The sequence below is a fragment of the Nymphalis io genome, chromosome 27 (assembly GCF_905147045.1).
Source record: "Nymphalis io chromosome 27, ilAglIoxx1.1, whole genome shotgun sequence".
NCBI classification, from domain to species: Eukaryota; Metazoa; Arthropoda; class Insecta; order Lepidoptera; family Nymphalidae; genus Nymphalis; species Nymphalis io.
The window spans coordinates 7,612,492-7,626,067 of NC_065914.1; the positions used below are offsets into that span (position 1 = coordinate 7,612,492).

The following is a 13,576-nucleotide window of genomic DNA, read 5'->3' on the forward strand; positions in this document are numbered from 1 at the left end:
TTACAATTTTCCTTAAATTCACCGTTGAATATATAAACTACACTCCAAGCCGGTGGTAACTTTATTTTTATCATAATATTATGATATACAGCCATATGTTGGAGTGGGGAGATGTTATACAAAAATAGCCTATGCTCGTCCTTGTGGTTCGAGGTTGCTGCGTACGAAATTTCATCAAAATCAATTCAGCCGTTTAGTCATGAAAGCGTAACAGACAGTCACAGCTACTTTCGCAATTTTATTATTAGTATAAATTACAATAGTCATAAGGCATATAAACTAGACGATTGAGACGAATTTAGTGTTTATTGGGCATTTAATAACCTGCAACCGACCCACATTGTTTGGTTCATAAATACGAATTAACACAAGGGCTCTCATAGATTAGCGTTTATTAACAAAGCATAAGCTTTGTGAGCGCCTATACGCATGGCAAAAAATGTATTGTTGTTTTGCTGTTTTAAATTGTCAAGTGAGTTAAGTGAGCCAGTGTAACATTGGAGATGCGACGGATGGTTAATATTTATTACAGTGCCAATGTTTATCTGGTCAAATCAGAAGGCCAATTTGTCAGTATGACTTCCTACTACTTTAATATTAATTCAAAGTCCAAATGACCTCACCTTAAACCTCAAGGATCCAATGGGTGGTTTCGCATAAGGGATCCCTTGGAAACTGTAGAAGGCTTTGCCGTTGGGCGAGTTCACGAGCTTCCCTTGCAGCTCCCCCTCTTCCACCCTCACGATCGGTGACTCAGTCATTCTGCCGCCACTGTAATTTGAGATTGAAAAATGAATTATGAAACCAATAGTTACACAAACATTTCCTGATGCTGGCCAAGGTCTCTTCAAACAGTAGGCTGTTCCTTTAGTGCTTTTTATAGGCTTTTGGTTTGTTAGATAAAGATGTACATGATGGCACATCCGACACATGCAGGTTTACTTACGACTTTTTTTTAAAAGAACTAGTGCTAGATGAATTGTAAGCAAAGACTAAGCAAGATCACACAACAAAATCTCAAATCTTGCCAAAATTTATCTACAAGGAGAATTTGGCTGTCTTAATATAATAATAATAATAATATCCTGGGACATTTTCCACACGCGGCCATCTGATCCCAAACTAATCAGAGCTTGTACTATGGAAACCAGACAACTGATATACTACATATGATTTTGTAAATACATACTTATATAGATAATTACACCCAAAATCAGGACAAACAGACATGTTCATGCACACAAATGTCTGTCCTGGGCGGGAATCAACCCACAACCTTCGGCGTGAAAGGCAAGTATTTACCAACCACGTCAACCGGATATTATACATTAATATACCGAAAACAGTTATAGTTCAAGATTGGAAAACATACAACATGAACATTGCACACTTTTATTATTATACAGAGAATAAGTATAAGAAAATGTTATTTCCAAATTAAACTATGTACATATATATCAAGGCATTTATTCTCGTGTCTATGCGTCCTTCTGTCGACATCTTCAAAGTCGCGGGTCTCGAGACAGTCTACGAGTCAAAGACCCGAGACGTCCCGGGACTTCGAGACCTTTCTAAATAACAATTTTTTATTATTGATTTATTAAAGGTTCGCTAGCGGGTGTTACAAAAATTATATTTTAATAAATTATGTACTAAAACTAAAAACATTTTATGTACACCCATTTGAAAGCAAACACTGCATGCATAGTGTTCTTGATGTTATATTTACAAAATAAAAATTAAATCAACCAACTTTTTAAACATGAATTTGAGTCTAAGCCCTAAATTTAATTTACATTTTATATACTCAAAACTTTAATGCAATTTTATAATTAAAAAACAGTCATTAAGGAAATTTTAAATCGTTAGATTTGAAGCGATTGAAAGCGAATCAATTAATCGACATTTTTTTTACTGTCATCATCAAACTGTCAGATAGGTCAGATCAGTGGCAGAATGAAACTTATGACCTTTCGTAAATAACATTATCATGATACGAATTTGACGAGCATGGAGCAAATCTCGAGTCTCGACTTGAAAGTCCCGGAACACGAGACTGTTAAACCTTGCAAAACTCACGCATGAGACATCTCCGAGCTCAAACCCTACTCATATATATACGCACGTTGCATGTATAATATGTAAATAAAAATACTACTGCCAACAAAGCAAAGAAATTTTATCCAAATGAATAACAAACCCAATAGTATTTCATTTAAAAAAGTTTAGCGCGATTCAGAAAATCGAATAAAGTAATTAACGCCATCTATTGATCAATTATGAAACATACATAACAAAATTATACATAACTTGAATTCATTTATTTGTGAAGAAATATACAAAATTTGTAATAGAAAGTCTTTGTCCTATCGGATTACTATAATGTATTATTAATAAAAAAAATAATTATTTATTTCATTACAACCTATGTACATTCCTTACTTGTTCCTCACTCACATTACACGAACGAAATTTTACCATTTTAGTTGAAGATTAGGTTTACGCTAGATAATAGGTTGTTTGTTTATCAGTAGACGCATACCGACTGTCCGACCGGTAATCTCGAGACCATTTAAATATTTATCCAAGCCAAACTTACGGTAGTTTATGATCGCACTATTATTATTTACCATATAATATATAAAGACGGCAGACGAGCAAACGGTTCCTTTATTATTTATTATGAAACTTGTACATGGATTACTCGATGGCAAGTGGTTACAGCCGTCCAACAACATTGGCGCTTCATCTTACATGAACCGTACTTTTTTTTCTTTTTTATCGCTGGGAAAGCGCGTTACGTCTTTCCTCCACGGGAACAGTGAAAAGGTACGTGGAGCTCGCCGGTGTCCAAGGCGCCGAGTGCGCCTCGAACATCGGAATACCTATGTTGGAATGGATAATTGGAAACTATGATGTTATGTTTCGTTTGCCTGTAATTAAAATGGTTAGGGAAACGACTCTATTTTTTTATTTAGATAAGGTTTAATTATTTTAAAGTGTATCTATTAAATATATTTAGTTGTTCAATAAGCACACTAACATTATACATAAAACACAATAACACACACACATATAAACAATTTCTGATATTGTACATAACGTTCGCAGATTATCGCGTAAACATGATTTACAAAAACAACAACAGGAATTTAAATTAATATATTAACAAGATCTATTTTAAACATTACTAAGCATTATTGTATTATATATATATGCATACATATTATATTTGATGGTCACTCACTCACATAAAATGTTCGATGTGTTTTTTCTTGGAAGTAAACTTAGAACTTACCGTATTTCTTCAAAAAATATCGCCTAGTTATTATTCATTTAACAAAACTATATATGTATGTTTTCTGAATTATTAATAATATATTATCTTAAAAAAATAACAATTTCATATTTATTGGGCGTTCAGCGGTAGACATTTTATATTTATTATTATTAGTAATCTTTATCTCGTAATCTTGTAACAGCCTGTGAATATCCCACTGCTGGGCTAATCCTCTCCCTTTTGAGGAGAAGGTTTGGCGCTTATTCCACCACGCTACTCCAATACGGGTTGGTGGAATCCACAAATTATTTATGGGCTTTGTGCAAGCTTGTCTGGGTAGGTACCACCCACTCATCAGATATTCTACCGCAAAACAGTACTTGGTATTGTTGTGTTCCGGTTTGAAAGGTGAGTGAGCCAGTGTAAGTACAGACACAAGGGACATAAAATCTTAGTTCCCAAGGTTGGTGGCGCATTGGCTATAAGCGATGGTTGACATTTCTTACAATGCCAATGTCTAAGGGCGTTTGGTGACCACTTACCATCAGGTGGCCCATATGCTCGTCCACCTTCCTATTTTATAAAAAAAAAAAAAAACATGTGGCAGAATTTCAATGAAATAAGACACATGCAGGTTTCCTCACGATGTTTTCCTTCACCGTCGAGCACGAGATGAATTATAAACACAAATTTCTGAATATATATAAATTCTCTTGAACAAATATCAATTTGGTGGTGGACGCATTATACATTTATTACATTTATTATCAGTAAACTAAATATAAAAGAATAACTGACTGACTGACTCACATATCAACACTTATCCTATGTCAATAGTAGCCTTAAGATAACAACCGCGTTTTATATAAAACGATACATGTAAATATTTATGAAATTAAACTAAATTAATACGATGTAATGTATTTTTAATATCATCTAATCGACTCGATAACACGTGTATCTTCAAATATTTCAGATAAATTCCATTGCGAATTATCGTTAACTTTTTTTTATCTATAAATGAAAATGTCACAAAAATTCCTTCCATACAAGCGACTTAACGACAACCCAGAATTTTGCCAATGCTGGGTAAAAATCTCCTATCACGGAGAAAGTAAGGAATTTTCCATCATGTAGTAACATACTCTACACTGACTTTTTGGATATATAGGTAAATACATATGACGATATCATCATAAATAAGTATGACATCATTCCGTTTGTTTAAGATCTTTTTAAGTTATTTTGAAGTAGACGTTTTTTTATGTACAATTATGATTGATTTTCTATGCATCTGTTCGTATGTGGTCACCATAGACATTAGCATTGTAAGAAACATTAATCATCCCTTACATACAATGCATCACCAAACTTGGGAACTAAGATGTTATATCTCCTATGCCTGTAGTTCCACTGGCTCACCCTTCAATCCGGAACACAACAATACTAAGTACTGCTGTCTTGCGGTAGAATATCTGATGAGTGGGTGGTACCCAATTATCCTAAATATTGTCTGGACTCCAGACAATATGTCTTGGGATAAGTATTTGTACAATTTTATTGTATATAATTTTACATTAGAATTCACTGCTTGTTTGATCATTTGCGTACAATAGAGATAAATAACGACAACAACAAACATACGGACAAATAAATATTATAAACATGGCCTGTTAAAAATTTCTTATGTTTATCACATCAACAATTCGTAATTAATTAACTTTAATCATTTAGGGAGCGTTTGTTATAAACCCATTCAGCTTGCAGGGGCTGATTTCTTGGAGCAAAACTTGGTGACATTTTTTATAGTACTCGCGCTCTCTAAAGCCAACTACGAGGAGATAACCTCCCATCGGCCTAGGGCAACCAAGGTATAAAATTTGCCCCTTGCAGCTTCTATAAGAATTGAGAACTGCCTTTGTATCTGTTGATACCATACACAATTCAACTAACAGTCACTTTATCGCAATCGTATCGAATCGTTTAACCGTTTTCCTATTCCACAAATACAACGATCCGGTTGCGATTCAGTCAGAATAGAATCGGGAAAGTATAGTAACCGTTACAAATTAGTAGAATTGGCGCCGTTTATATGCGTGTGTCCTTTAATTGTTATAATTGAAGACGTGGATGTAACCCTACAGTGCTGGTGCACTCAGCGTTCACGTTTTAAAACTTTCAGAGCTATAAAAATAATGGAGGAATTATTGATTAACTCAAAAATAATGTGCTAATTACTTAAAAGCATTTTTCGGTTACGTGACGCTTCGTTCGATTTATGTTTACAATTATTATAGTCAATATAACATCACTTTTTGACATTCCACGATCGTGTTAATGGTAAGTTGTTACCACCGCCCATATACATCATCAATGCTTCACCAACCTTTGGAACCAACACGTCCCTTGCGCCGTGTGTGTGTCTAAGCTTGCTCACCCTTCTAATCCGAGCACAATAATACAAAGTATTGCTGTTTTGCGGTACAATATCTGATGAGAGGGTGGTTCCTACCCAGAGAGGCTTGCACAAAGATCTACCACCAGCCAGCTATTATAACTAGTTAATCGTCTCGGCTTCTCACGGATAGATAATGAGAATATATTCTAAATAGGATTTGCGTAAAATCCGTTCTTAGTGAGCGTCTACGTCGGAGAAGGAGTAACTGTGACAAAATTCAAGTCAATCAGGCGGAAAGTATTGATCTTGTGATGAGTGATATTTCGCTTATATATATAACCTACATCGTAATCATCCGCTGGCCCATCTCTTGTCATTTCTTATATGTTTATTTACCCTCTTCTTGCCTTCACACACAGTCCAACCTTTTTAAAAGCCCGTATATCCCTTGAACCAGAATTCTATGCCATATGTTACATTGACCTTGACACAGCACCTTGGCATCCGATATTGCCAGTGCTCTGCCAACCGTGGAAGCTGTTACGTCATTCGTATCATATCTCGATTATCCAACGAGGCATAACAAAACATATTAACTGTCTGTATGTAAAACTTTATATATGAATTTATTGTCGCGTCCGATAATTGTTGACAAATAATTTAATGAGAGAAGTTCGTATATATTTATTATATTTATTTGAGTAAACGTAAATAAGTATAATATAGTAATTTTCTCGGCAGTACCAGTAGAATCTATGTAGATTCTGTACCGCTGACGGTAACTTAACATTCAATTCGGAGCTTATAAGATCATTTATCTATCGAATGAATTGTAAGGAATACCAATCTAATATTGTTATCGCGTTGTGTATGTATGTTCGTCACACAATTACGATCGAACATTGTAAACGTCACAGACGGACTGTATATAATATTTGTTATTTATTATTGAATAAGAAAAAACACTATTGGCCAAGCGAAAAGATATTTAAACGACAAAAAATATATGTTTACGGATTCATTATTGATGATCGTGGGTTCAAACTCGGGTAAGCACCACTGTATTTTCATGTGCTTAATTTGTGATTATAACTCATCTCGTGCTTGACGGTGAAGGAAAACATCGTGAGGAAACCTGCATGTGTCTAATTTCATTGAAATTCTGCCACATGTGTATTCCACCAACCCGCATTGGAGCAGCGTGGTTGAATAAGCTCCAAACTAAAAAAAAATAATAATGACGAATTTTTCTTAAAGGCTGATTACTTACCGAAATTTAGGAGATATGTCAAACACACAATTCCCAACAAGCACACACTCAACACTGACTCGAATCACGAGTCGATACGGTGATAAGATTACGAATTTTATAAATTTTCGTGTCGCAACATCCCATTGTTATCAATTTTAAATAAATACGTGTTTTGGCTGTTATATATATATATATATTTATTTATAATATAGGTAGGCGGACGAGCGTATGCCACATGATGGTAAGTGGTCACCAACGCCCATAGACATTGGCTTGTAAGAAATGTAAACCATCACTTACATCACCAATGCGCCACCAACCTCGGGAACTAATGTGGCTCACTCACCCTTCAAACCGGAACACAACAATACCAATTACTGCTGTTTTGTGGTAGAATATCTGAAGAGTGAGTGGTACCTACCCAGACGAGCTTGCCCAAAGTCCTACCACCAAGCTCGTCCGTACCCAACTTTGAAAACAAAAAAGTATATCCGTTGACAAAAAGAGGAGAAATAGATAGTGAACTGTTTTGTCTATGCCTATTTACATATAAGTACATAACAGAGCACGGTAGACGTTGTTCCGAGTTGTATATACATATATATAGGTGATCGATTGTATTAGGTAGGCGGATGGGCAAGGAGGCAACGTTGGGAAGTAAGATGTTATATCCCTTGTATCTGTAGCTGCACTCACCCTTCAAAACGTAACACAACAATACTACATTTTTTTTTTATATGCCCCGGGATGGCAAATGACTACTCCACCTGATGGAGTAGAGTCATTTGCCATGTGATGATGATACATATTCCTGTTTGGCGGTAGAATATCTGATGATGGTCTAATAACTTCAGACGAGTTTGCACAAATATCTACAAATAAGTACACATAAAAAATATATATATTTTGGATTTTTTTTTCTGGATTTAACAAAGGTAAACTATTTAACATCATACAGCCATAAAAATAAAAAAATATTTAATCTCACCAATATATCATTGTAAACCGCACCATCCTTGACATAGAATGTAATATTTGCTATTACTACTATATAACAATAATTATCCCGCTAAATACACACGATTGTTTTTAATTCCTATTTTAAAATCCTAATTAATATTCAAACGAGTCTTTCATAAAATTTTCACTTGCAGTAAAAAATCTTTAAGCCCGAAAACTGTCCTCACTAATGTGTCTAAAGATGACTTAAGAGTTTTATGAAGCTCGAATAACAACAGTGTATTATTCTCAGTTCAGCATCTATTGAAAAAAACAACGAACACATATATGAAAAAAAAATCGATTTTCAAATTTCGAAACGAGCTAAACTTTTTGAAAATGGAACACAAAACGTAATGGCGTCTTACTTTATCGAGATAAAAATTATAACTGTCAACGTGCGTAGATTATATCGTGAAGTTGCAAGTTTTAATTATCACAGCAAAAGCCGTGACAAGACGGATGGTGAAAATTAGTCTACAAATATTATTTAAAGTCAATGGACATTTTATAAAAAAAAAATTTTATGACATAAGAAATAGAGTTCATTTTTGTATGATTACACTTACATTTGATATGATTTTTTTTTCATATATCATAGTATGTACTTTTTTATATAATTATAATTAACGCTTTGAGTTAAATAAATAGACGTTATAGATAAGTGATGGCACGTGGTCACTATAGCATTGACGGTAACTCACTCGGTTAGATGACCATTTTTGTCTTATTTGTTAAGGACTAAAAGATTACTAAAAATTACTAGTGGTAGGGCTTTGGGAGAGCCCAGCATAAAAACCTGCTCATCACATATGAACAGTGCGCCATTTGATGGTAAGTGGTCACCACCGTCCATAGACATCGGCGCTGTAAGAAATATTAACCACCCCTTCCATAGCCAATGCGCCATCATCCTTGGAGTTACACTTTCTCTCTCTCATCCTTCAAACCGGAACACAACTATACTAAGTATTGTTGTTTGGCGGTAGAATATTTGAATATATAATAAAATAGTTTCCACCTACTGGTGGTAGGGCTTTGTGCAAGCTCGTCTGGGTAGGTACCACCCACTCATCAGATATTCTACCGCAAAACAGCAATACTTGATATTGTTGTGTTCCGGTTTGAAGGGTGAGTGAACCAGTGTAATTACAGGCACAAGGGACATAATATCTTAGTTCCCAAGGTTGGTGGCGCATTGGCTATGTAAGCGATGGTTGACATTTCTTACAATGCCAATATCTAAGGGCGTTTGGTGACCACTTACCATCAGGTGGCCCATATGTTCGTCCGCTTTCCTATTCTATACAAAAAAAAAAAAACCAGCGTGGGGGGAGGTGGTAGGTACCCTATGTCTTTATGTATCCCTGAAATTGTGTATGTAAAATTTTATAATCATCTGTTGAGCAGTTAAGGCGCGAAAGCGTAACAAACAAACTCGCTTAATTTCGCATTTATAATATTAGTAAGGGGTTTGTTAACGAATTAAGTTAGTATTTTCAAAGCGAGGTTAGTAAGGTGCGTACAACATTCCAATATGCAATATTAGTCTTTATTTTAAACACAATACGGATAAGATTACCATGTCCGAACCTCACCGTAAGTCATCTAAGAAGTCGTTCACCGCGCTTATCATTTCGATATTCCTTACTGAAAACAATAAAAAACAAAAATTATATTATGACTCTCAATTATTGAGTTAGGTGACTGCCTGGCGAGTTCCACCTGCGGCTTGTAACGGGAGTAGTGGGGGGGGGGCTTGGTCTGCAAGAGTTATGCTGTCCCTTTGGGCTATTCCTCCCTGCTCATAATAAAATATGCTTAATTGAAGGGTTTAATAGGAATATAAGTAATCCCTTGAAATAGGCATTGTTGTTCTTTGGGAAAACAAAAATCCCTCGTGAGATTTGTCGCAACGGCCGAAATTATATATCTGGTTAATGATTCTTTAATTAGCTCTACAGATTACTTCTAAAAAATACTTATACAAAAAAGGTACAGTTTAGATACAAATATATATAGAAAGGCTACTTTCAAAAATCTTCTTTTCAACCCGAAACCGGCCGGCCGAAATCGGCTTATGAATTATTCGCACCAATACAAACACACGGGATAAACAGCGAACCCTCCTATTTTGACGTCGGTTAAAACACTTCAGTCCGCTTATTATCAAAATATAAGGCAAGTATGAGATCATGAAACTGGAATAATTTAATGATTCATTCATTTTCTTAGATTAGCCGTCGAATCAAAAATAGTAAGAAATATCGACGACAAATTCCTTTGTTATCATTACAATGGCCACGCCCGCGGTATCATCCATTTATACGTAACATATATTACTAGCTGTGCCACGCGGTTTCCTCTATTTTAAATTATAATTAATTTTATTAACTATGACTGAATCTAGTGGCTAGTTATAATGTAACGAATTCCGAGGTCCTGTAGCAGGAGTCTAGAAGTTGGAAGTGTGTACACCCGTGCCTCGGAAAGCACGTATATCCTTTGGTCAACCTAAAACTCTTTCCGATCAGATTGCCGTCCCATCGGATTATGAGAGTGCATCTGAGTTTGCGGACACACTTGAGCACTATAATATGTCCTGTGCAGCTGGCTAATCTCTCTCTTGAGATTGGCCGCCGTGGCCGAAATCAGCCAAGACATCACCAATATAAATGACAATTACAGATTGTTAATTACTACATTAGTGTAGTAAGATAAATGTCTGTTTTCGCGCTAATTGTTTAATTCGCTTAATTTTTTTTATTATCAAAAATATATGAAATTAAAAAATAATGCAAATCTTTATTTATTACAGTAACAGCCTGTTAATGACCCTCTGCTGGGCTAAGGCCTCCTGTCCTTTTGAGGAGAAGGTTTGAAGCTTATTCCACCACGCTGCTGCAATGTGGGTTGGTAGAATACACATGTGGCATAATTTCATTGAAATTAGACACGCATGAGATGAATTATAATCACAAATTTCACAATTCACGCGTTCTAACCACTAGGCCATCTCGGCTATTATTTATAATATATATATATATATAGTTTTCAACTGCGGCAAACAAACGAATTAACGAATGCATTTCTAATATCGTTTTATTTAGACGCGTATTCTATCTTATATACTTAAGTAAACTTTATTTATTAATTTAAGGAAAACAAGAGCATGATACAAAATATTAACATTAAAAATACAATATACATACAATAGAGGCAATAACTTTTTTCCATTGAATTATGCAAACCCAATAATGGTTAACAGAAGTAGCAACACACAGTTTTGAAAAATAAAATGAAAATGTAACAAAATAATAATGAGTTTAAAAAAAAAACAGTACAATTCGATTAGACGACACAGACTATGTTGTGTGTGGGCAGTTACACTGTTATTTGTGTGTGTGATCAATCTATCAATGAAAAGCGATCACCCATCCACTCGACGACATTACTCGACGTCGCTTAACCGAGCTATAAAAAAAAAATTCACATTCTCATCATAATAACGATTAATTATTTCATCTCGTATTCATATTTACAGTTTAACCGTCTGCGTAACTTACTTAAACAGTGAAAGTTAAAAATTTCTCCGACTTTACTTAAATGTATATATATTTCGATCTAATTATATGAATATTCTTAGTTTATATAATATATTGGCTTCGCTTATGTTTCTGAATTAAGTAAATAACAATTTACATATCTTCAAAAATGATTTCATACAAACTTGTATCCCCTTTATCATTACCTAAGAGGTTAAATTATTAAAAATACCTTACTTAATGTCAACCTATCGTAAGAGAAATCCGTATGCCAATTTTACATGGGGTTAGCCCCAATTGGTGAGCCAGTGCATACAACATCTTAGCTCCAAAGATAGTATATATATATATATATATATGTATATATTGTTAAAAGATAGACTTATAACGCAATCTAAGAATTCTCTGCCAATTAACTTCATTGTAATCAATAATTAAAAAATTCATTCATTTAAAATCTTATGAACTTTAATAATATAATTGCATTAAGCCGAGATGGCCCAGTGGTAAGAACGCGTGAATCTTAACCGATGAACGTGGGTTCAAGCCCGGGCAAGCACCTCTGAATTTACATGTGCTTAATTTCTGTTTATAATTCATCTCGTGCTTTTCGGTGAAGGAAAACATCGTGAGGAAACCTGCATGTGTCTAATTTCATCGAAATTCTGCCACATGTGTATTCCACCAACCCGCACTGGAGCAGCGTGGTGGAATAAGCCTTCTCCTCAAAAAAAAAAAAAGAGAGTGGAGGCCTTAGCCCAGCAGTGGGACATTTACAGGCTGTTACTGATACATTGATTAATATATAGCAAACACGTATAATTTTTTTTTTAAATTAATAGTAATTATTAAATACGTCATAAACTTACATTATACATAGAATATGAAACACAAATTTAATTCGTTACGCAAAATAACCATTAACATGAACCGCACCCGTCAGCGTAGATCGTTATATTCTGACCCCCAAACCGAAAATAGGTCACGGGCCCTGACAACAACCTTTTATCCTTATACATATATATTTAATATTCATCCTTACTAATATTATAAACGCGAAAGTTAGTTTGTTTATTTATTTATTATGAAATATTTCATACTCGTGGTCATATGTAAGTAGGTGCAAATGTTAGGTAGCCAAGACTTCAACCCCTCGCACACGCGGGCGCGTTTTGAAAACTAGTATAGTACATCGTGATGGAATAAAGTTTGAACACTCGGAAGATGTTTTAGCCCAGCAGTGGGATATTAACGTACATTTACGTAACGATAGCACGATGGAAACGATAAATTTAACTTTGATTTTAATATTTATAAATAAATTATAACTGATTCATATTATACGTATAATATTATTACTAACGCTTTCCCGCGGCTTCATTCTCGTCATAATTCAGAAAGAAAAATCAAGTATTTTCATAAAACCTTAGGAGTTAACATTTCCCAAAAAAATACTTAATATGTAAAAGGAACCCATTTGCAATTTGTCATGGCGTTTTAGCTCCATTAGTTTGGGCCGTAAATTGATATGCTAGTCATTTAGTTATTTCTTATGTATGTTTTATATATAAATAGATTCATATCTTATAATATTAAACGATAAATTCTTATAAAAATTTTCGTAATAACACAAATTTTATATAAATTTTGGAAGGATAATAATAACATAAATTTTGGATAAGGTTTTGCTATTTCTCGCTGTCTAGATGTTCGCTACCGAGTATTATTGATTGATGTCCTCTGAACCGATTTCGGTCACGGCGCGGGACATATACTTTACACGTGTGTGAGCAAACACTCTCTATTCTCTCACTCTCACAATCCGACGGGACGACAATCCGACACGACAGGAAAGAGTTCTAGGCGCAAGAACAACGTGCTTTTAGAGGCCCGGGATGCTTTTTTTATAGAATAGGAAGACGGAGCATATGGGCCACCTGATGGTAAAGGGTCCCCAACGCCCATAGACATTGGCATTGTAAGAAATGTTAACCATCGCTTACATCGCCAATGCGCCACCAACTTTGGGAACTAAGATGTTATGTCCCTTGTGCCTGTAATTACACTGGCTCACTCACCCTTCAAACCGGAACACAAAAATT

At 34.9% G+C, this 13,576-nt stretch overlaps 1 protein-coding gene across 5 annotated transcripts in view; it reads right to left on the reverse strand.

Annotated features, from left to right (window-relative positions):
• LOC126778815 (juvenile hormone esterase-like) overlaps nt 1–13,576 on the reverse strand; it is a 33,929-nt gene that overhangs the window by 6,656 nt on the left and 13,697 nt on the right. For 2 of the 5 annotated variants that reach the window (XM_050502510.1, XM_050502508.1), the window contains exons 2-3: nt 9,528–9,579; nt 624–771 (exon numbers count right to left, since the gene is read on the reverse strand). In XM_050502510.1, the coding sequence (XP_050358467.1) occupies nt 624–771; nt 9,528–9,565 (186 nt within the window). In that variant the 5' untranslated portion in view covers nt 9,566–9,579. Of the gene's footprint in view, nt 1–623; nt 772–9,511; nt 9,580–13,576 lie in introns of those variants that run through there. The other 3 variants (XM_050502511.1, XM_050502513.1, XM_050502512.1) reach the window with 3 other exon arrangements.